Source organism: Pseudophryne corroboree, chromosome 5 (assembly GCF_028390025.1).
Source record: "Pseudophryne corroboree isolate aPseCor3 chromosome 5, aPseCor3.hap2, whole genome shotgun sequence".
Taxonomy (NCBI): Eukaryota; Metazoa; Chordata; class Amphibia; order Anura; family Myobatrachidae; genus Pseudophryne; species Pseudophryne corroboree.
In genome coordinates this window covers 36,135,161-36,159,643 of record NC_086448.1, presented here as the reverse complement: position 1 = coordinate 36,159,643, position 24,483 = coordinate 36,135,161, and the positions used below count along the sequence as shown (strand labels likewise).

The following is a 24,483-nucleotide window of genomic DNA, read 5'->3' as shown; positions in this document are numbered from 1 at the left end:
CCACACGTAACCTCCGGCTAAAGGTACCCACCATGAAGTTCGCCCCAAGGTTCATCGGTCCTTACCCTGTGCTACAAATCCTGAATCCTGTGGTATGCAAGTTGGGATTACCTTCTCATCTACGCATACCAAATGCCTTTCATGTTTCTCTCCTTCGTCCTCTCATCCTTAATCGTTTTCATTCTAAGCCTTCAAGCCCCACTTCGGTAGAAACTGAAACTGGGACAGACTTCGAAATCAAAACTATTCTGGACTCTTGTTATCTTCATAAGAACCTGCAATATCTGGTAGAATGGAAAGGTTATGGTCCTGAGGAGAGAAGTTGGATAGGAGCTTCTGAGGTCTCAGCTCCTCGACTAATCCGAATCTTCCATGCCAAGCACCCTACGAAACCTGGGAAGTATCCAGGGGCCACCCCTAGAGGAGGGGGTACTGTCACGCCGCCGCCCCGTCCGCCTTACTTACCTCTCCGGGCGCGCTGGTCCTCCCTGCGGCCGTCCTCGCTGGCGGCTCCCGGCTTCCGTCGCTCGGCCCGGCGTCTGGGCGGGTGACGTCATCAGGCGCTTCCCACCAATCAGATGGTGGTGGGAAGTATAAATTCAGGCGCCAGGCACTGCATCAGTGCCTGAGTATCATCTATTCTGCCTACAGAAGCTGTGATCTCCAGTGCTCCCGCATTCCTGTGGTTTCCACCTCCATGCCTCCAAGCACCTCCGTGCCTCCAAGCACCTCCAAGCATCTCCGTCACTTCTGTGCCTCCAAGCACCTCTGTGCCTCCAAGCGCCTCAGTGCCTCCAAGCGCCTCAGTGCCTCCAAGCACCTCAGCATCTCCAAGCGCCTCAGCATCTCCAAGCGCCTCAGCGCCTCCAAGTGCTTCAGCGCCTCCAAGCACTTCAGCGCCTTCCCGCATCTCAGTGCCTCCAAGCACTTTAGCGCCTACAAGCACTTCAGCGCCTACAAGCCCCAGTGCACTTTAGCGCAGTTTGTGCCTCCAGCACCTGGTATTCCTCACTGGTTCATCAGCACCTTTCAAGTTCTGTCTTTCAGGAGACCTTCAGCGTCCACGCGTGCCTCCTGTCTGCCGACCTGATCCTGCATGAGGAAAACTTACATTCGGCCATCTCTGCTGCGGCCCAGTTGCGGTTCCTCTTCCCGGTCACCGGAAGAAACCCAGAGTCCACAACACTCCCAAACCAGGTCAGTGACAGTACCAGGCTACATGTAGTGGGTAACACAGAGTCCTATCTGCACATTAATAGCCAGGTAATGTCAGTCCTCATAGGCTCCCATGTGACAGTATATTGCACGCTGTACCTGTATTAGCGCTCAGCATGAGTTATACATGTAAGACAGCGATAAAGGGTACAACGTCTGTATGACAGCTGCTGGGCTGCTCTCCTATATACAGTACACAGGCAGTCCCCTCACTACTTGCAGACACCCTGTATATGCACCATTCATTCTATTACACATTATATATCTCACAGCGCTGTGTAATAACAGATCCTGAGGCATCCAGCGGAGGAACAGGACAGATAACGCGCTACCTTCCAGCTTGCTCTCCGTGCCGCTATGCACACCTCCGGCCATCCAGTGCCTACACTACAAGCCTGGCTTCTCCTCACTAACCCGTAACATCTATGGTATCCTGTAACACTGGGTCAGTGTAATGATCCTGTCCTGCACCCTGTAATATCCTCTAGAGTCTAGCCACATCACAGATACTACAAGAGAGCTGTGAGACATATACGCAGAGACTGTACGTAGTGCACACATGTATAAGATATGTATTCCAACAATGCATACAAGAGGCTCAACCACTCCCGCTATAATGAATGGAGGGTGAGGCGTCTATGCCATTTCATCACTCACTCAGAATGCGGAGCAGAAAGCAGTCATAATGATAATGATATAACCTTCTATAGACAGAAAGCATCTGATTGGACAAGATCCACAGCCACGAGCAGGGTGCTGCGGCCAGTACACACGTCTTGTCCCAAGAAGCTCCACATCCTCCCGCAGTAACAGACGTCTGCTGTCACTCCTCATAGACCGGTGATATCTGGCCCCTGCGACCCCACATACACTGGAGGAGTATTCACTAAGAACGGGAGCTGTACCAATGGGGGTAACCACCGGATGGGGATGGACACTTATATTTAAGCAAATCTGACAGCTACTTGGGATGTGTAAAATATTGTGTATAAATAATTCTGTCCTTAGTGGTAACCGGTCAACTCTCTGTCTATACTGCCAATGCGGGTCACTGACACTGGCAACCAGTGTGCCCGGGGAATTAGAGGTACAGGGTTTATTTTCCAGGATCTTTACTATGTCTAACCCGTCTACAGTGACCATGCAAACACTGAGGCTGCAGCAGGACAGCAGTAACACTGTATTATGTGTCATATTCCTACTGTGTGTGACATAGCCTCCAATACTCCCTGCTGCATGCGACATAGCCTCCAATACTCCCTGCTGCGTGCGACATAGCCTCCAATACTCCCTGCTGCGCGCGACATAGCCTCCAATACTCCCTGCTGCGTGCGACATACTCCCTGCTGCGTGTGACATAGCCTCCAATACTCCCTGCTGCGCGCGACATAGCCTCCAATACTCCCTGCTGCGTGCGACATACTCCCTGCTGCGTGTGACAAAGCCTCCAATACTCCCTGCTGCGCGCGACATAGCCTCCAATACTCCCTGCTGCGTGCGACATAGCCTCCAATACTCCCTGCTGCGTGCGACATAGCCTCCAATACTCCCTGCTGCGCGCGACATAGCCTCCAATACTCCCTGCTGCGCGCCACATACTCCCTGCTGCACGCAACATCATACTCCCTGCTGCGTGCGACATCATACTCCCTGCTGCGTGACATCATACTCCCTGCTGCATGTGACGACATACTCCCTGCTGCATGTGACATCATACTCCCTGCTGCGAGTGACATCATACTCCCTGCTGCGAGTGACATCATACTCCCTGCTGCGTGTCACATACTCCCTGCTGCGAGTGACATCATACTCCCTGCTGCGTGTCACATACTCCCTGCTGCGTGGGGTGTACACAGTTCTGACTGAGGGAGATGACGAGTATATGATTAATTATTATGAAAGGAAGAAAAAGTGTGGCCCTTCTGTGACACTGGGCCCCGTCTTGCCCTAATGATCAGAGACCGGTGTCACGAGTTTGCCCTGAATGTAAAGCTGAGGAAGCATGGTCCAACACGGTGGGATTATGAGATACCCTGTAGCCTCAGCTAATGACAGGCGTTATACTGTACTGGGAGTAACAGCAGAGGAAAGCCGCGGCCGCCATATTGTGCCCTTAGCAGAGAGAGGCGTCACTGCGCTGCGACCATCTGAGCAGCTGATGTGCTATGTATAGCAGCTCGGAAAAATATTACAGTATATACCTAATAAGCTAAAAACCGGGTGTGCATCCACGTCTGCCATGGTGGGGTCATAAGACGGGCAGCAACAGGCAAATGTAGCTGAGGAACAGAAAGTAATGTATATGTATGTGCAACACTGGTTGCCAAGATTAGCAAAGCCTAGCAACTATGTTGTCAGGAGGCCATCACCATCGGCAACAAGTTTAAAGAACTAATTAAAAACAGCAAAACACAGAAACACGATTACCATCTCTGGCCGTGTCACCGCAGCGGGCGAGCAGAGAATCCTCGCCGTCTCCTGTCAGCGGGGTTACGTCATCTCAGCTGCCGCCACTAACGGCTATTTAATAGAGAATAGGGATGACGGGGGTATGACGGACTGATGATTAGAGGCCAGCGGAACCCATTCAGTTATTGATCTGTGGGTTTACGTTAGAAAGCAGAGCACAGACACACAAAGTGCGCTGCCAGAGAACAAGGAAGATATTTGTCTCCCGAGGTCCCGTACATCACTCTCAGCTCTCCGAGGGCCACTTAGCGCTCAATTCCTCATGTTACTCATACAAGCAATAAAACAAGCGTCGGACGAGACAGGTTTTTATCTCTTCCAGGTGCAGAAAATAGTCCCGTGCAGCTCCGCAGCGGGGAACGTAGTACTGTAAATACAATTCCAGGTCAACCGACGCATGACCGCCGATTGCTGGGTATGTTGGACTTTATTGAGAAACAAAAAAGAAACGTCTATTTTACAGCAGCCCATTCTGTGGGCGGCCAAGAGAGCAATAGCGTTTATATTTAATGGCTGTGAAAGTATTGCTAGCAAATAATTTACTCCACGGCTGAAAGGTGATATGGCAACAGGCACTGGATACACCACAGCAGAAGAATGCAAGCTCTATATAACATCAGGTGTGTACGGCTGATGTGGTCTCAGCGACGGAAAGGCCTGTGTGGTGCCTCATACCTCGATGAGGTCACTGTTTCGCAGAGAATTACAAGGATGCGTTCTCATGAACATGTACGGGTCACATTAGGGGCATGTCTACAATATGGGCCTAATTCAAGGTTGATTGCAAAATAAAATGTTCCTCTAATGTGCAAAACCATGGGGGGTAATTCCAAGTTGATCGCAGCAGGAATTCTGTTAGCAATTGGGCAAAACCATGTGCACTGCAGGAGGGGGGTGGGCAGATATAACATGTGCAGAGAGTTAGATTTGGGTGTGGTGTGTTCAATCTGCAATCTAATTTGCAGTGTAAAAATAAAGCAGCCAGTATTTACCCTGCACAGAAACAAAATAACCCACCCAAATCTAACTCTCTCTGCACATGTTATATCTGCCACACCTGCAGTGCACATGGTTTTGCCCAACTGCTAACAAATTTCCTGCTGCGATCAACTTGGAATTACCCCCCATGTGCACTGCAGGTGGGGCAGATGTAACATGTGCAGAGAGAGTTAGATTTGGGTGGGTTATTTTGTTTCTGTGCAGGGTAAATACTTGCTGCTTTATTTTTACACTGCAATTTAGATTTCGGCTTGAACACACCCCACCCAAATCTAACTCTCTCTGCAGTGCACATGGTTTTACCCATTAGAGGAAAATGTTGTTTTGCAATCAACCTTGAATTAGGCCCTATAGCTGTGGGTATGGGTCGTTGGGTCGACTCAACTTAGGTCGTCAGTCATTCGGTCGACCCCGATAGATCGACAAGCGTTAGGTCGACAGGATAACTAGGTCGTCATGATCCTTAGGTCGACCCGTACTAGGTCAACAGGTGAAAAGGTCGACATGAGTTTTTTTGGGTGGAAATTGCGTTGTTTTTTTTCAGGAAAGTGACGGGGAACTCTAGTTAGTGCACCGTGTCCCCTCGCATCTTCGAGCAAGGTGCCTCGCTGCGCTTGGCACAGGTTGCCGTTAGAAATCGTAGTATGGAAAAATCCCCACATTTTTTTACAAAAATGTGAAAAACTCATGTTGACATTTGACCTAGTACAGGTCGACCTAATGACCACGTCGACCTAATGACCGTATCCCATAGCGGTATGCCTGAGATAGGTACTCGTCCAATTAGTTGTGCTGTATAGGCATAAATGTGTATTTTACCCGAATGGTTCAAAAACGTTGAGATGTGGGATTTAGATGTATTTCAATATTACTGGGGGGGAAAAATAGTTAAAAAATTTATTTTTTTCCTCTGCATTTCTAAACATTTCGTGTAAATTCTATGTAAAATGTTAATATTTTTTCCCCACACAAATTGACATGTGTGACTAGTCCCACTGATAAGTTGTGCGGAACCATCGCCTGGCCGGGTACTAGCCTGCTTGCTGGAGGAAAGGTCCCCACAGTGCCAGATAATGTGCAGATCAGGGACGTGTGGCCTCGCAGCCCCCAGACGTGTGCACCTGCCTGTACAATGGTCATACAATGCAGACTAAAGGCCCATACACACTTGACGATAAAATGAACGATGTCGTTCATTTCAGCCCTCATGAACGACGTTGTTCATTATATCGTCAAGTGTGTATGCATCCAACGACCAACGATGCGCGGCCCCGCGGGACGTTAACGTCCATCGTTCATCTGTGGAGCATGTATGCTCAATTTCCACTATGGTCGTTACCGACCAGAGACGACGTTGAATGTGTATGGTGTGAAAGACCAACGACCAACGACCAAGCCACTGTTCACCAGCTCATTATTTTAATAAACTGTTCAGCTTGGATGCTTTAACGATGAATGGTCTATGGTCTTTGGTCTTTCGTCTTTGGTCTTTCATCTTTCGTCTTTGGTCTTTGGTCTTTCATCTTTCGTCTTTGGTCTTTCATCTTTCGTCTTTGGTCGTTGGTAGTGTGTATGCTCATGTAGTTTGCTCAGCTGTTCAAGGGAAGTTCAAGGGAAGTCGTTAACGACGGTCGTTAACGATGTGTGCATCGTCAAGTGTGTATGGGCCTTAAGACTTCATACATCATATATAGCCACAGCAATGTATGTGATAACTGGGCAACAGCTTCCCGACCCCTCTCCAAGTCTTTCCTCAGCCCCGCATTATTACAGCTGCTAGGCAGGGTACTCATGACAATCAGCCATCTGGCCAACCTGCCAACTGATATAATACGTATGCCACACACCATACACACGTACCGACCAACTGATACGCCTGGCCACAGGAACCGGTTGTGTCGTCACTGTCGGCAGTTCCTGCAGCCGGCATATGGGTCGGCTGTACACACAGGCAGATGTGACAACATATTTCTTAAGTTAAATCTTAATAAGCAATTTGCTGTTGCCCCCGCTCAGAGCCCCCAATATCCCAGGGTTTGTACATCTGGGGAAACACTAATCTTCCTCTAGGTTTCCCCTCTCCAGCATCGGGAATAACACTAGATATCCAGTATTGCACCTGGGGAGGGTCCGTCACCTCCAAGCTGCAGGACACCAACTAGCCGCCACCAACCAAACTACCCCTACTGCCCTACACATGGAGGCTACTACGCAGGTGCCAGTCAGGCTCCTCTGCTGTATATACATGTATAGTCAGCCTTGTTGGTGTCTGTCCTGTGTGTCTGTATTCTCTATGATCTGTAGCTGACCCTCCAGTGCTGCAGTTTCCGGCACCTTACATGAAATGATGATGATACAGGAAACTGGACACTGTAAGACGTCCCCTCACCAGAGGCCTTTATAGAAGACAGACACCACTAAACAGGGCAGTCAAGAGCCGGGCTGGGACCAGGTACTTTTCAAGGGGAGTGGCCTAATCACAGGAGGTGTGGTCATGTACCTTTAGAAAAAAAAAAATACTGTAGAGCTCCCCAGTATGTATCCAGTCACTCCTGGGCACAGGGTCTAACTGCGGTCTGAAGGAGGGGCATAGAGGGAGGAGCCAGTTCACACCCATTCAAAGTCTTATAGTGTGCCCATGTCTCCTGCGGATCCCGTCTATACCCCATGGTCCTTACGGAGTCCCCAGCATCCTCTAAGACGTAGGAGAAATAGTATTTTAAGAACCTCCATGGCCACACTGCTGCCCAGTACACAGCAGCGTGTTCTGGGCTGAGGAGAAGAGCTGCAGCTGTCAGGAAAGGGGGAGGAGGCCTAGGCCCCTACTGTACCCTCACTGGTCCCCTCCATCAGACCTGGGTCCGGGTAATTTGTACCCTCTCCCCCCCTCTCTCGGCACCACTGCCACTAAGCGCCGGAACTGACCGCTAGTCATTCAGTCAACAACTGGATTATATAAAGCTCAGAGCGACTCCCGGTCATTTTAATAGGGACTCAATCATTTCAGACACAACCGCAACACCGGTCCTCCAGGAGCCTTAATATAGCGCCAGATCCCCTGTTCTGTCTCTGACTCTCCCTGCCACAAAGTTTGCTTTAAAAAAAAAAATGGTTGTGTCTGAAAAATGAAAAGTAGTGATCATTATTCTCATACAATTTCTTCTACCCTTCTCACTGACCTCCAGACACCTCATCTATCACTCAGGCGATACATATATAGTATTTTATAATGTCCTGATATTGTGCTAATTACAGCCTCCTTCAATTTATACCACACAGGACCACATCCATCAAACGAATGAAAACGTCAAGTGGAGAAGAGAAGCGCAGACTCGGCCTGTGTATATTTCCGGAGACTGTTCCAACCAGAACAGGGTCTTCAAACCTGTTCCTCCCTGGCCTGAGGCATGGTGGATAGTATTGTAGCTAAGCGTGTAGGAATAAAGATCACTCATAGGTAGTAATGTCTGAAGTACACAGAGCAGTGCATAGCTTATAGGGAAAGAAGATGGAACTGGAGTAAAGAGGCGTACGGATGGAGAATGGGCCACACTTTGGGATGTAACGTCTTGGAAGAAGAGGAACCCTGCATGTTATTTAGGGATAGGGAGGTGAGTGAACTAATGAAATGGGAAAATACAAGGTGGAGGTAGGGGGAGGGGAATACATGAGAGAGAGGAGGATTTACAGGAAGAGGAGGTGACAGAAATAATACTAAACAGATCTAGGAGAGAAAAGGCCCAAACATCCAAACCAAACAGTGAGACAAGACAGAGGCCTGTGTAAGCATAAGAGCATGTTACAGAATGCAACGTATCAGACCCATGAGCTCAGCAGAGCAGACAGGGGAGTTAGATCCTTTTTTAGGAATCATTTTTGTTCCACTTTCATCAAGCTCTCATCTCACAAAGCCTGCCAAACTAGACTTAGGAGGCCAAAATCCAAAGCTGGGCTGGTAACGCACAGGGTGGGCCCAGGTACTGGGCGGGTGTGGCCACTGCGCCGGACAAGGCTATGCCCCCCCCCCAGGTGTATATTATTATAGTGTTCACCACTATAGTGAGGAGCATGGTTACCATTCCATTATGTTACTGAGCCCCTACATGTATTACTGCTGCATGCTGCTGATGACTGATCTCAAGAACTCTTGGCACCAGTGGACATTTCAGATAAACCACAAAGAGCGGAGGTCCAAGAATATTAACTTACTGTGTGCGGCTTAATAATTAAACTTTAAGAAGGGGCATTATACACCAAAGTTATACACCTTAGTTGACAAAAGAAATAAAACTATCAGATACCAAAGGCTTTAATTAACTGAAGCAAGTTGGCTGTAGAGGGAAAAGTATTAGAAAGCAGAGTGTCCTAGAAGCAATATATAATGGGAGCTGCTCAATCAATCTAGTAATACTTATCAGGTGCATAAAAGGGAGGGGTTATTCTAAACAAGAAAGAGAACAGTTTTCCCCCAGCACACCAACGGGTATCAGCAATAAGACTGGAACACTACATGACAACAGAAAATTCAGAAATCTTAGTTACATATATTTGCAATGATATGGTTAAGCCACCAGGCCGTGTCAAGGCTTCTCTGATACTGGTGGTCCCTAACGCTACATGATAATAGCTCCTACTCTGGGTCATATAATTGCTTATTGTTATGTTACATAAAAGCATACACAAAAATATATCTAAATTGAGAGCCAACCCATCTGGAGTCACCCCAAGATCCTCCAAATACAGTAGCACTACAAAACTTTTCTCTTTTTCTTGCGTAGAATAACTCATCGCTTTCATGCACCTGAAAAGTATTCCAAGATTGATTCAGCAGCTACCATTTTATATTGCTGTTCTGAGAAGCATAGATGGGCTGAGCCTTTGGAGGGCATGCTGGTACTTGTAGTGCCATTTGGAGGATCTAAGGGTGACTCCAGGTGCCATTATCAAATATCACAACAATAAGCAATTATATGGCCCAGAGTGGGTGTGGCGTTAGGGACCACCAGTATCAGAGAAGCCTTAATGCGGCCTGGTGGTTTAACTATATCTGTGCAAATATATACAACTAGGATCTCTGAATTGTCATTTATAACGTAGTGTTCAAGTCTTATTGCTGACACCTCTTGGTGTGCTGGGGGAAAACACCTTTTTCCTGTGCTAGAAGATAATTAGGCAGCTGAGGAAACAGTCGTCAGTGTAGAACGGACTGTGTGAGACGCCCATACGAGTGTGAAAATTTATGAATGTGTTCATACAAAGCCCATTACTTCACCAGGCTACAGATGCTTTTTTAATTTTGCAAGGTTCTCAGCCCTTGGATAAACCAGGGGTGGTGTAAAATGTTACCATTATGCTTTATATATAATGCATTAGCACATTCCAAATGCACTGTGCAATCACTAAATATTAAATCACACTATTCGGCCCTCCTGCAGCTGAGCTAACAATCCACTTTCTTCCCACAGGCGCACGCCTCTCCTTAGGTACTGTAACTTAATAAAGTGGTAATATCTTTAATGGTTACTTCCATCAGCGCCAAATGAATCCATCTTCTAGGTAAATGTCTTTTGCTGCAGAAATAGCCCAATGCAAGCCCTATAATTACTGTGCGCAGTGTAGAGAATTATATACCTGACAGACTACACCGCATGTCACACGCAGCTGTAATAACACATTGGTAAAGGATTATTAGATGATTTAAGTTAGAGAATAGTGAAAATGGTCTGATCGAGCCATGGAGGTAACAAAGGAGCCCCCGGCATGGCCATATTAATGCTACAGTAAATCACCTCAGCGGGCACGTACAGTGTTTTACTCCATCAAACTAACGTCACCTGACAGGAATAATGGCCGACACAGCGGACTGTAACAACTGTTCCTACAGCGCCTGCAAATGCCTTATGTCCCCTCATTGCTTCCTTCACTATTTATCTACCGCTACGTTACAGCCAGGATTCCTGGAAAGCGGTTTCTGGTCCTATCAATCAGACGTGATCAATCCATCTGCGCACTCCATGGCCACGGTATTGATCCCGCTGTTTCCGAGTTTAATGAAAACCGCGGCACAAAGGCAGAAAAGGTTGTGTGACTTTCTCTTTCTAATCGTCTATGTGATGTTACATTAGAAAAACAACAACCAGCAGACAGTGTGATCAGAGCAGCGGATTGCGTTACCCTTTGCCTTGGTCATGGAAGAATGACTCCGTATCAGTCACTATAGGAAAGCTCCGCACTGCCCTCACTGGTACATATAAGTATTCATATCGAGTACAGGACATGCAGTATACAAGAGGCGACAGGGGCATCACCGGGAGTACTGTACCTTGTGGGGGGGGGGGAGGGGTACATGCCTATCTCCTTTCTATACATAAAGACCCATCTACTTACTGAAACCTGCTCCATACCAAAATTGCATCAGACACTGCAACATGACAACAACAAAACCTTCCTTGTTGCCAGATGGGGCTGCCTGACCCAAACACACCCTCCTCATCCTCAAAGGGATATTCCGCTAATCGGGGATGGAATGGCAGTATACAGCTCAGGGTCACACAGGATCTATGACTTCTGTTACTGTAGTGCACAATAACACACCCTCCTCATCCTCATAGGTATATTCCGCACATCGGGGATGGAATGGCGATATACAGCTCAGGGTCACATAGGATCTATGACTTCTGTTACTGTAGTGTACAATAACACACCCTCCTCATCCTCATAGGGATATTCTGCACATCGGAGATGGAATTACAGAATACAGCTCAGGGTCACACAGGATCTATGACTTCTGTTACTGTAGTGCACAATAACACACCCTCCTCATCCTCATAGGGATATTCCGCACATCGGGGATGGAATGGCGATATACAGCTCAGGGACACATAGGATCTATGACTTCTGTTACTGTAGTGTACAATAACACACCCTCCTCATCCTCATAGGGATATTCCGCACATCGGAGATGGAATGGCAGTATACAGCTCAGGGTCACACAGGATCTATGACTTCTGTTACTGTAGTGCACAATAACACACCCTCCTCATCCTCATAGGGATATTCCGCACATCGGGGATGGAATGGCAGTATACAGCTCAGGGTCACACAGGATCTATGACTTCTGTTACTGTAGTGCACAATAACACACCCTCCTCATCCTCATAGGGATATTCCGCACATCGGGGATGGAATGGCGATATACAGCTCAGGGACACATAGGATCTATGACTTCTGTTACTGTAGTGTACAATAACACACCCTCCTCATCCTCATAGGGATATTCTGCACATCGGGGATGGAATGGCAGTATACAGCTCAGGGTCACACAGGATCTATGGCTTCTGTTACCGTAGTGCACAATAACACACCCTCCTCATCCTCATAGGGATATTCCGCACATCGGAGATGGAATGGCAGTATACAGCTCAGGGTCACATAGGATCTATGACTTCTGTTACTGTAGTGCACAATAACGCACCCTCCTCATCCTCATAGGGATATTCCACTAATCGGGGATGGAATGGCAGTATACAGCTCAGGGTCACACAGGATGTATGACTTGTTACCGTAGTGCACAATAACGCACCCTCCTCATCCTCATAGGGATATTCCGCACACCGGGGATGGAATGGCAGTATACAGCTCAGGGTCACATAGGATCTATGACTTCTGTTACTGTAGTGTACAATAACACACCCTCCTCATCCTCATAGGGATATTCCGCTAATCGGGGATGGAATGGCGATATACAGCTCAGGGTCACACAGGATGTATGACTTGTTACCGTAGTGCACAATAATGTACCCTCCTCATCCTCATAGGGATATTCTGCTAATCGGGGATGGAATGGCAGTATACAGCTCAGGGTCACATAGGATCTATGACTTGTTACCGTAATGCACCATAACACACCCTCCTCACCCTCATAGGGATATTCTGCTAATCGGGGATGGAATGGCAGTATACAGCTCAGGGACACACAGGATCTATGACTTCTGTTACTGTAGTGTACAATAACACACCCTCCTCATCCTCATAGGGATATTCTGCACATCGGGGATGGAATGGCAGTATACAGCTCAGGGTCACACAGGATCTATGGCTTCTGTTACCGTAGTGCACAATAACACACCCTCCTCATCCTCATAGGGATATTCCGCACATCGGAGATGGAATGGCAGTATACAGCTCAGGGTCACATAGGATCTATGACTTCTGTTACTGTAGTGCACAATAACGCACCCTCCTCATCCTCATAGGGATATTCTGCACATCGGGGATGGAATGGCAGTATACAGCTCAGGGTCACATAGGATCTATGACTTGTTACTGTAGTGCACAATAACGCACCCTCCTCATCCTCATAGGGATATTCCACTAATCGGGGATGGAATGGCAGTATACAGCTCAGGGTCACACAGGATGTATGACTTGTTACCGTAGTGCACAATAACGCACCCTCCTCATCCTCATAGGGATATTCGGCACACCGGGGATGGAATGGCAGTATACAGCTCAGGGTCACATAGGATCTATGACTTCTGTTACTGTAGTGCACAATAACGCACCCTCCTCATCCTCATAGGGATATTCCGCTAATCGGGGATGGAATGGCGATATACAGCTCAGGGTCACACAGGATGTATGACTTGTTACCGTAGTGCACAATAATGTACCCTCCTCATCCTCATAGGGATATTCTGCTAATCGGGGATGGAATGGCAGTATACAGCTCAGGGTCACATAGGATCTATGACTTGTTACCGTAATGCACCATAACACACCCTCCTCACCCTCATAGGGATATTCTGCTAATCGGGGATGGAATGGCAGTATACAGCTCAGGGACACACAGGATCTATGACTTCTGTTACTGTAGTGCACAATAATGCACCCTCCTCATCCTCATAGGGATATTCTGGTAATCGGGGATGGAATGGCAGTATACAGCTCAGGGTCACACAGGATGTATGACTTGTTACCCTAGTGCACAATAATGCACCCTCCTAATCCTCATAGGGATATTCTGCTAATCGGGGATGGAATGGCAGCATACCGCTCAGGGTCACCTAGGGGATCATTCCGAGTTGATCGCTCACTAGCAGTTTTTAGCAGCCAACCAACCGCTATCCCACCGCCCACTGGGAGTGTATTTTAGCTTAGAAGTGCGAACGGTTGTATCGCAGACCGGCTACAAAATTGTTTTGTGCAGTTTCAGAGTAGCTCAAAATCTACTCAGCGCTTGCGATCACTTCAGACTATTCAGTTCCGGAATTGACGTCACAAACCCGCCCAGCGCTCGCCCAGCCACGCCTGCGTTTTTCCTGGCATGCCTGCGTTTTTCCGCACACTCCCTGAAAACGTCAGTTGCCACCCAGAAACGCCCACTTCATGTCAATCACTCTGCGGCAAGCAGTGCGACTGAAATGCATCGCTAGACCCTGTGTAAAACTACATTGTTCGTTGTGCCCGTACATTGCGCCGCATGCGCAGAACTGACGTTTTTTAGCCTGATCGCTGCGGACAAATGCAGCTAGCGATCAACTCGGAATTACCCCCTATGACTTGTTACTGTAGTGCACAATAACACACCCTCCTCATCCTCATAGGAATATTCCGCTAATCGGGGATGGAATGGCAGTATACAGCTCAGGGTCACACAGGATCTATGGCTTCTGTTACTGTAGTGTACAATAACGCACCCTCCTCATCCTCATAGGGATATTCTGCACATCGGGGATGGAATGGCAGTATACAGCTCAGGGTCACATAGGATCTATGACTTCTGTTACTGTAGTGCACAATAACGTACCCTCCTCATCGGGATATTCCGCACATCGGGAATGGAATGGCAGTATACAGCTCACGGTCACACAGGATCTATGGCTTCTGTTACTGTAGTGCACAATAACGTACCCTCCTCATCCTCATAGGGATATTCCGCACATCGGGAATGGAATGGCAGTATACAGCTCACGGTCACACAGGATCTATGACTTGTTACCATAGTGTACAATAATGGTCGCAGTCATTCTCTTACCATATATATTGGGGTATTAATCAGTAGATGCTCGGAGCATTTTATTATGTTCAAGAGAGTTTTGGTGTATTTATGCATTACATGCAGCAGGTAAACTGCAGAACTCATCCCCATTTATATAAATTATCCCAGCGCAATGATAACTACATGTCTCTGCAGTGATCCTTGCATATAATATCTGCACAGTGATCCCCACATATATCCACATAGAGATCTCTACATATTTCCACAAAGTGATCCCTGCATATTATATCCGCACAGTGATGCCTACATATTATTCATGCAGTGATCCCTATATATTATTTCCGCACAGTGATCCCTACATATTATTCCCGCAGTGATCCCTGTATATTATTTAGGCACAGTGATCCCTACATATTATTCCCGCAGTGTTCCCTATATATTATTTAGGCACAGTGATCTCTACATATTATTCCTGCAGTGTTCCCTATATATTATTTAGGCACAGTGATCCCTACATATTATTTCCGCACAGTGATCCCTTCATATTTCCATACAGTGACCCTTACATATCAAGTCTGCAATTTACCAGAACTGCAGAGATAATTGTGGACTACATAAAGCAGGTGGTGCCGGTAATTCCTGTTATCCTGCACAGGGTAACGATGTACTCTAACAGCCCTTACATCAGAAGGTTCCAGGTGACACTCTAGTAGCCACCAAGCTAATAATCCAGGCCGCCACTGGAGGAGAAACATCCCATTTCCCAGAAAGCAGGTGATCCCGGACACCAGACCACCGCCATTCATCTAGTTGGGCAGAAGGGATCCAGCAAAACAATAAAAAATATCAGTATGTGCGGCATCCTTTACTAAATCGGGATCGGTATGAAAAACCTCCAATCCAAATCCCGACGGTCGAAATCCGGACAGCAATTGACCGATGGTCAAAATCCCGACAAGGTCAAAATCCCGACATGGACAAAATACCGACATTTAAAATACCGACAAGGTCAAAATACCGACATGTAAAATGCTTTTCATTCCGCCTTGTCGGTTTATGTACGTCACCGCCGTCACATTGTCCAACTGAACTTGAATGGCCTGATTCTGAAGATAAGAGGCCTGCAGAAGGGCACTGTAGATTGCCCTGAGCTCCAGGATGTTTATGGGAAGTGTGGCTTCCAGACTTGACCATCTTCCTTGCAATTGTACCCCCTGGGTGACCGATCCCCAACCTCTGAGGCTTGCGTCGGTAGTTAACAGAACCCAATTTTGAATCCCAAACCGTTGACCCTTCACCAGGTGAGACGTTTGTAACCACCACAGGAGAGAAATCCTGGCCTTTGGCGACAGACGAATCCTCATGTGTAGATGCGATGCGGACCATATGTCCAACAGATCCAGCTGGAAGGGACTTGCATGAAACCTTCCGTACTGAATTGCCTCGTAAGAGGACACCATCTTTCCCAGAAGACGGATTCACTGATGTACTGAGATTCGGTTTGGCTTCAAGACAGCCTGCCCCATAGACTGGATTACCATTCCTCTTCAAGGGAAGGACCACTTTCTGAGACTCTGTGTCCAGTATCATTCCCAGGTAATGAAGCTTCTGCGTTGGTTCTAGAGGAGATTTTGGCAGGTTCAGAATCCACCCATGATCCAGGAGCAATCTGGTTGTGAGACCAATGTTCTCTAACAACTGTTCCCTGGATGCAGCCTTTATCAGAAGATCGTCCAGGTAAAGAATAATGTTCACTCCTTGTTTTTGGAGTAACATCATCATCTCTGCCATCACTTTGGTGAATACCCTCGGTGCAGTTGAGAGACCAAAAGGCAGGGCCTGAAACGGGTAGTGACATTCCTGCAGTGCAAACTGTAGATAAGCCTGGTGAGGTGGCCAGATCGGAATGTGAAGGTACGTATCCTTGATATCCAGAGACACAAGGAACTTTCCCTCTTCCAGACCTGAGATCACCGCTCTCAGAGACTCCATTTTGAACTTGAATACCCGTAAGTACGGGTTCAATGACTTGGGATTCAGAACCGGTCTGACTTAACCGTCCGGTTTCGGAGCTACAAACAAGCTGGAATAGTAACCCCTGTTTTGTAGATGAGGTGGAACTGGAACAATGGCCTGAGTCAGTAACAGTTTTTGAATAGCTTCTTGTAAGGTTATTCTTGCTTCCTGTGAAGCTGGTAAGCCTGATTTGAAGAATCTGTGAGGTGGGAGATCCTGGAACTCCAGCCTGTAGCCCAGGGAAATAAGGTCTAGGACCCAGGGGTCCTAGCAAGACCTTGCCCAGGCGTGACTGTTTCTTCCAGGCATGTGGGTCCCCCGTCATGCAGAAAAGGCTTTGAGGCAGCAGAGCTGGAGCTCTGTTCCTGAGAACCAAAAGTGGTTGGCTTGCGTGATTTCCCTCTAGCACCTCTGGCAGCGGTAGAGGAACCTCTAGCTCTGCCCCGAAACTTCGCAGTCCGAAAGGACTGGAAGTTGGGTCCTGAGCAGTTCTTCCTATCAGGTGGAGCTGCAGAAGGAAGATAGGTGGATTTACCCACAGTAGCTTTTGAAATCCACTTATCCCGTTCATCGCCAAATAAGGCCTCGCCTGAGAATGGCAGGCCTTCCGCACCTTTCCTGGAGTCTGTGTCAGCAGTCCACTGACGTAACCATAAACCCCTGCGTGCGGACACTGCCATAGCTGTCGTGCATGCATTTAGCAAACCCATCTTCTTTATGGCTTCAACCATAAAGTTCGCAGAATATTGTATACAGTATGCTGCAGAAGTAAAATAATTTCACCTCAAGGTAAGATGTCAAAACCCTCTATGACATTACCAGACCATTTTGCAACGGCTTTTGCAATCCATCCACATGCTATAGTGGGTCTCTGAGCCACCCCTGCAGCTGTATACAAAGATTTGAGTGTAGTCTCAATCTAACGATCAGCTGTGTCCTTTAGGGAGGCTGCACCAGGAACAGGTAAAACAATTTTACGCGAGAGCCTGGAGACTGATGTATCTACAATCGGTGGATTTTCCTATTTTTTCCTATCCACAGGGGAAAGGGCTAAGTTGACAGTAACCGCTTAGGGATCTGGAACTTTTTTCTGGATTAACACACGGTTGTTCAAACAGGGTATTTAGTTATTTTGACACAGGAAAGGTAGCTGCAGATTTTTTCTGTACATTAATGTAAGATACCTCACTCTCCTCAGTCACCTTGTCAGGAATATTGAGGACTTCCCTGATAGCGTCTATGAGCGCTTCAACTCCCTGCAACAGAGTACCCTCCCCTACCGCCATGTCCACCTCACCTTCCTCCATTTCTGACCCTTCTTTATCAGAGTCGGAATGCAGGATCTGGGCTAAAGTACGTTTTTGTGAACAAACGGCAGAGGACTGAGACGCTGGTCTGAGTACCGAGTCCTTTTGCATAAACTCAGTCATAGACTTTAAGTATTGCGTCTCTTTCTCATTTCAAGATAATTTAGTAGAGATGGTGGAGATCATCCCCATAATGGAGTCCAGCCACGCTGGATCTGATTCCTTTGTCTAAGAAGGTACACTACACTGAGTACACACTAGTGAACCCCCAGGAGAAGAGGAACACTGAGCCTTACATGTAACACACTCCTTGCTTTCTGACATCCTTCCAGCAGGATGGCATACACACAGGAAATTAACCCTACAAAGAGCCCTTCAGGAGAGACACAAATGTAGAGAAACCAGCACATGGCATCCTTATTGCTAAAGTAAGCTCAGCAGGGTCGCAGACTAAGTACCCTAATTGGGGACTCAGTACACTATATAACGGTCCCTACCTGCTATAACCCCCTGGTACCGCTGAGGTAAACTGGAGGCTTTCCGGAGCTGCTGCGCATCCCTGCAGTCAGCGTATGTGATGATGCAGTCTGTAAAATGGCGCCTGTGAACTGCTGGATCCACTCATAGTGAAGCTCCGCCCCTGCAATGGCGTGCGGTCTTCCCACACTTTTTTATACTGGCTGAGGTGATTTGTGTGCCTAAAATGGAGTCAGACCCCTTTTAAGTCTGTAATGCCAGTCTGGGTACTGTGTGAACATTAAGTGTACTGAGACTCAGTGCGCTCCGTTAGAAGCCGTGCGTCCGCACTGTGTACTAAGTCTGGAGGCCCTGCCGCCCCATGACGAAGCCGTGCGTCTCCGTACCCTCCTGCCGCCATAATGGGTGGCGACCCGCTAGTCAGAACACCGGCAGAGTACTCACCACTCTTCTTTCTTCTGGCTCTGTTAGGTGTGGCGTCGTGCTGCGGGAATGTACGCTCGCCGTGGTGGGGCTTGCGAATAGTTCCCCTAGGAGCTATGTCCTGTCAGCGGGGAACGGGACCATTAACCCTTTGGGAGGTTGGGCCCCTTCCCTAAGTCCCACGAAGCAGACAGGCTGGTGCCAACCAGTCCTGCCTGAAAATAACAAACACTAAAAATAAATGCAGAAAACTCGTCAGGAGCTTCCATAAGCGTGACCGGCTGTCAGGTGGGAGGGGCATAGAGGGAGGAGCCAGCACACACTATACATTTCTTAAAGTGCCCATGGCTCGTAGTGGACTGGTCTATACCCCATGGTACTAAATAGATTCCCAGTATCCCCTAGGACGTAAGAGAAATTAAGCAATACACGCCACTTCCCAACCATACATCTCTGCACATCTGACATTTGCCCCTCCTGTAGTACAGTATGGTCTTCCTCTTACACCCAACTCTGACTAAGGTCCTAAGGGGGGAATTCAATCATATGCGAAGGGGGTTGAACCAAGTCGTTGCCTTGCTGTTTCCAAGCTGGCAATGACAGCTCAATCTGCCCCCTTCGCCCGGCCGAATGCCGTATTCGTCTAGAAGTGCTCATTGCCTAGGGGGCTGCAAGCGCTTTTGAGCGAGATTCCGGCTGCTGTGGAGTGCTGCAGGGATCCGCCGACTCTTATTTGGATTCCTCCCTAAATATCAATGTAAAGGTGATCTGTAATCAGTCGGGCAGCTGGAGCAACTTGTAAAACAGAAAAAAAAGGAATTCATTTGTAAAATAATCAGTTCTAGTTAATTGAGCACGATTAACACACAGGCTTCTAAGTAGATTCATTTGTTGCATGTATTATTAAAATAACTTGGCAGGTGAAGTGACCTATGTAGACCAGACTGTACACTCTCCAGTAAAGCAGGGCACTCTCACCTTTTATTTCATGTCTGCCTGGCATACCCCTGTTTGATGTACAGATGTGTCCCCATACACTACTGTCGCAGTAAATGGCCTTCTCGGCGTGCCAGGTCTGCTCTCAAATATGCATCTTCGCAATGAGATACAACAAAACCACGTCACGAGACGGTACCGTTTGATTGGATGTACAACCCATGTTCATTTGTGTGCGAGTGTGTCTGCATCTGCATACGACATGCTACAATCCAACGGTCGCTGCATTTTTTTCAGGCCAAGTTCCGTTGTGCTGCATCTTCAACTTTGTACATAATTGAAGCTAATCCCTGTGTGGCTACAGTCACAGCCCAGCGTCTGGTGCAGACCGAGTGGTGTTCGCTGCATCTGCGGTGCAAATAAGACCCTAATATTTTTTTTTTTTTAAAGTCACTACATTATGCTACACTACTCAGCGAGGCTCCTTCATACCAGGTGTCTCGCACGGCATATTGAGGCTGGTGTATGAGGACACATCTGTATACTGTGATTTTCCCACTGGGTGGCGCCGTGGAGCACAGTAGCACATTACAAAGCAATGGCAATAGTTGCGTACAAGGGAACACTTCTAACGGTAAGTGAGTTTTACTCCACTGTTATTACAAAGACGAGAGGCTAAATGAGGTGACGGAGAGTGTGGGAGCTTGTGCAAGTCTGTCCGTACTTTTAAAGCGGCACTACATTGATCTGTGACCCACATTTAGGAACACCCTGCGTACATATCGGCTTAGTATAATGGCAGCTACAAACAGGTTACTCAGAGTTGCAGCTCGTTGTGCGCATTTAGCGAATAAGCCCCATACCGTAAGCGTAGTCAAAGTTCCAAAAGTCCTTGAACACGAGAGAACAGTGCCGGGCTATTACACATTTCCCAATGAGGCGGAAAAGGCGGTCTTACCAATCTTCTTGTTCTTCTCCTCACTGCGATTGTGCGCTATGATAGGGGAGTAGATGAAGGGGCTCTTTGTAGACAGCTTCTGGCCCAGTAAATTTTTCACTTTTTGGGGTCGCAGGATAACTGGAAGATTGAGAAGCTTCACCGACCTAGACGGAAAGACATACAATTATCATAGTGAGCTTGTAAACACAGTCCAGTCGCTGTGATGAAAACCTGCTTTCGCAGGTAAAATCTATTATCACACACCAGAGTGTAGACTTAAAGAGGCACTCATGAAGATAGCTGGGTGGGTGACAAAACTCTCCAATTATGTTTATAACAATCATCTCCGATAACTTTCCTAACAAACTATAGAAAATCGACATGATCAGACTGTGCCGGATACAAGAGTACGCTGACTATAGAACTGCGCATTGCTCCAGAAGCCTGTCCTGTCTGATTTTGCCGAGAGGATGAAAGGCAGAGAGGGGCGACCATTTTATTGTGAACGGCACGGCAGGCAGTGACCCCATTACCGCGGTGAGAGATCAGAGATCTGCCTTGAAAGACAAAGAGGAAGCCCATGCATTTATATTATAGTTCAGCAACGTGCGGGTGGCTGGATTAACCCTCGCATGGCACACAACGCAGGTTCTAGGCTCTGTACTAGTAGGCAGAAAATGTGACCTGTTGTCTAACTTCAATAAAGCATTTGACATGCGAGGATCTGTCTGGAAGGGAAGATATATTATTAATTTGTTGTGTTTTAAAGAAACCATTGGAGGCATTTATAAAAGTAAAGAAACTCTAGAGGAATAACGTCTGAGATGACCGAGAACCATATAATCGTGATTTACTTGAACCAGCTACACAATACATGTACTGGAGAAACCGGTTCCCTAATATTTCAGACAAAACTTTATTGATATAGAACATTTCGTAAATATCACTTATCTTGAAGCAAAACTCATCCTGAGTAACTTATTAATGACACTTTGGAGGAGATGTATCAAAGCTTGGAGAGAGATAAAGTAGAAAAAGAAAGTTCCAGCCAATCAGCTCCTGTCATTTTTCAAACACAGCCTGTAACATGTCAGTTAAAAGATGATTGGTTGGTACTTTATCTCTCTCCAAGGTTACATTTCTGTGTTTATCCTCAAGCAGGGTGCATTGCATTCCTGCGACATTAAGTCCACGGTATGTCAGGCTGGGTGTATGGGCTGCCTGTCTTAAGCCAGCCACAGACATCAGGACACTGCAGACGTTCCGGCGTAACATACACACACTGCAAGACCTATGGAAGTGATCTTCCTCTAACAGCATGGAGCTGGAAGAACGACAGCGGGACATCACAAAGGTTTGATAACCAAGCCAGATGGTCAAGATCATTTTCCAGCCTGTAAACCATTATTGTTCCTGTCCATACAGTGAAAGAAAATCTGAATGGGGCAGTCATTTCATTGGCTGATCTGAAGTTTATGGGCAGCTTATGTGCAGTGGAGGCAGCCATGTTTGCTAAATCATCATGTCACAAGATGGCTCCCGCCATTGTGCATGTCAGTGACCAGAATATCTATAAATGAATACTACGTTAAGATAGTCGGCACCTTGCTAAAAACATCTTTGTGACTAAGACCACCTAGTACCTCATAATACACCTTTAAAGTGATCAGGAAAAGGAAATCAGGTAGCTGAATCCATACCTCACAATGGGCAGCTTAGTGAATGGCACGGGAGGTAACGTTAAACCCTCAGGTAGGTGAATAGGTTCCATTGTACCGGCGCACTTCGAGGTGTAGCTCTCAAGGCTCTGCGCCACATCTTTCTTCTCTATAAAGGGAGAGAAAAAATGGCAGGTCAGAAAATATCCACACCTAGAAGGGGGAAGGGGAGGAAAACAAACACATAGGAGTACCACAGACATCACCACCGATGGAGACATAAGCAAGTGAACCTCAACTAAACCAGAGTTTCCCTGTTAAGTCCCGGATGCCGCCATACCACATATGGGGGTCACTGCGCGTAAAGCGGCCCTGACCGTCAGTTTTAAAAATGTAACTTTAATAGAAGCTGAAGTAAAAACAAATCACAACGAGCAGTTAATAAAGCATAAAACATCTGAGAGAAAATCAGCTATAAACAGCCCATCTCTCTCGGTCGTGTTCTCTCAATATTCATAAAGTACAAGCAGAAAGTAAATCTGTTCAGTTTTGCACATTACTGCCGCGTGAAGGGAGCTTTAGTAATGGATACGAACACCTCATTTTTAATTAAAAGCAAAAAAAAACAAATAGTCACACAATACAAGAAAGAGAATATTTAAGAGAGGCACAGTGGGTAGTATATCCATAATTTATAAATATCAAGCAGTAAAATGTGTTTTATGAGGAGAGCCATGTTTAATAAATGTGCCACAGCATGTGCAGGCCAATCTGAGAAATAATCCATTATATCGAACGAGTCCGTGCATTGCCTTATGAATAAGTGTACCCACGGCCTACATATAGTGGCGGCAGCCATTTTGTGGGCTGAACCATCACTGCCGCTGGGAGGTCATTGATGTTAGTGGTTTAATGGGTACTCAAACTGTATGCCGTGGCACCCTGGGGTGCCTCAGGACACATGCAGGGGTGTCTTGGATTGGTGGTCCAGGGCTAATTCAAATTATTTATGGTCAATGTAATAGGTAAAACCAGTGCTGGTGGCCTCCAATTATAAAATATGTCTAAAAGCAGAAGCAAATCCTGTCCCTCACCACACAATTGGACCTAAGGATGACATATAGACACAATTTACTTCATTTCATATTTCTTTCTAAATTTCTCAATAAGAAACTTTTGTGACCAGGGGTGCCGTGAAAAAACATTCTGCTTCTCTAGGGCGCCGTGATTCCAAAAATGTTGGGAACCACTGGGTTAGGGTTAGGTTATGGGCTGACCTTAAATGGCTGATCCCCACCACCCTCCCGAAACGTATTCCCAGATACATATCAAGGCCTCGCAGGTCCGAATCCGGCCTCATTCTGAAAGCCAACGGACTACAAACTGAATAATAATACGACTATGCGTAAGTCTTAATGTGTCCGTATTGCACCTCACATATATTCCTAATCCAACAACAGCCAAAATCATTATCATCACCCTACCCCACTCTACGGTCAAGAGCTACAACTGAGACAGGCGCCCGCTTGTTTTACGTGCGAGTATATAGAATATAGTATAACTCTGGCTACATGCCAATGACTGTTCTATACCGTGCATCTGGCGGACACAGAGAAATGCCCATTTCATAGAAAAACGTCTGACTTTAAACCGCCCAGAGAGGAGGATTGTGAACGCGGTGCCATTGGGAAATAAAGAGTCTGATTGGAAGCCTGAGTAACCGAATGTGACAGACAGAGTTGTATAGAACACAACTACTTTGACAAACTTGTCTTGGATACAAACCTTGGTGCAGTTACAGTGATTCCATTAACAGCCGGCTAACACCATCTAACAAATTCCAGCGTCTAGCGCTGGGACGCAGCGAGACAGAGGCGAGAAAAGCTGGGGAATGAAATCATCTCTCACTGTCTGGAACTTGTCCTCCAGAAATAAAACCGGACTGATCAGTTTGATGAAATATTGGGAGCAGGGAGTTTAAACTATGGACAACAATAAAAGAAGTAAGCGTTTCAAAGTAACATGGCAATCGGCCGAAAGCTG

At 46.9% G+C, this 24,483-nt stretch overlaps 1 protein-coding gene across 2 annotated transcripts in view; it reads right to left on the bottom strand.

Annotated features, from left to right (window-relative positions):
- Positions 1-24,483, bottom strand: part of TRAPPC9 (trafficking protein particle complex subunit 9) — a 1,110,831-nt gene that overhangs the window by 969,390 nt on the left and 116,958 nt on the right. For both annotated transcript variants that reach the window (XM_063921220.1, XM_063921221.1), the window contains exons 10-11: positions 22,483-22,609; positions 20,801-20,946 (exon numbers count right to left, since the gene is read on the bottom strand). In XM_063921220.1, the coding sequence (XP_063777290.1) occupies positions 20,801-20,946; positions 22,483-22,609 (273 nt within the window). The remainder of the gene's footprint in view (positions 1-20,800; positions 20,947-22,482; positions 22,610-24,483) is intronic.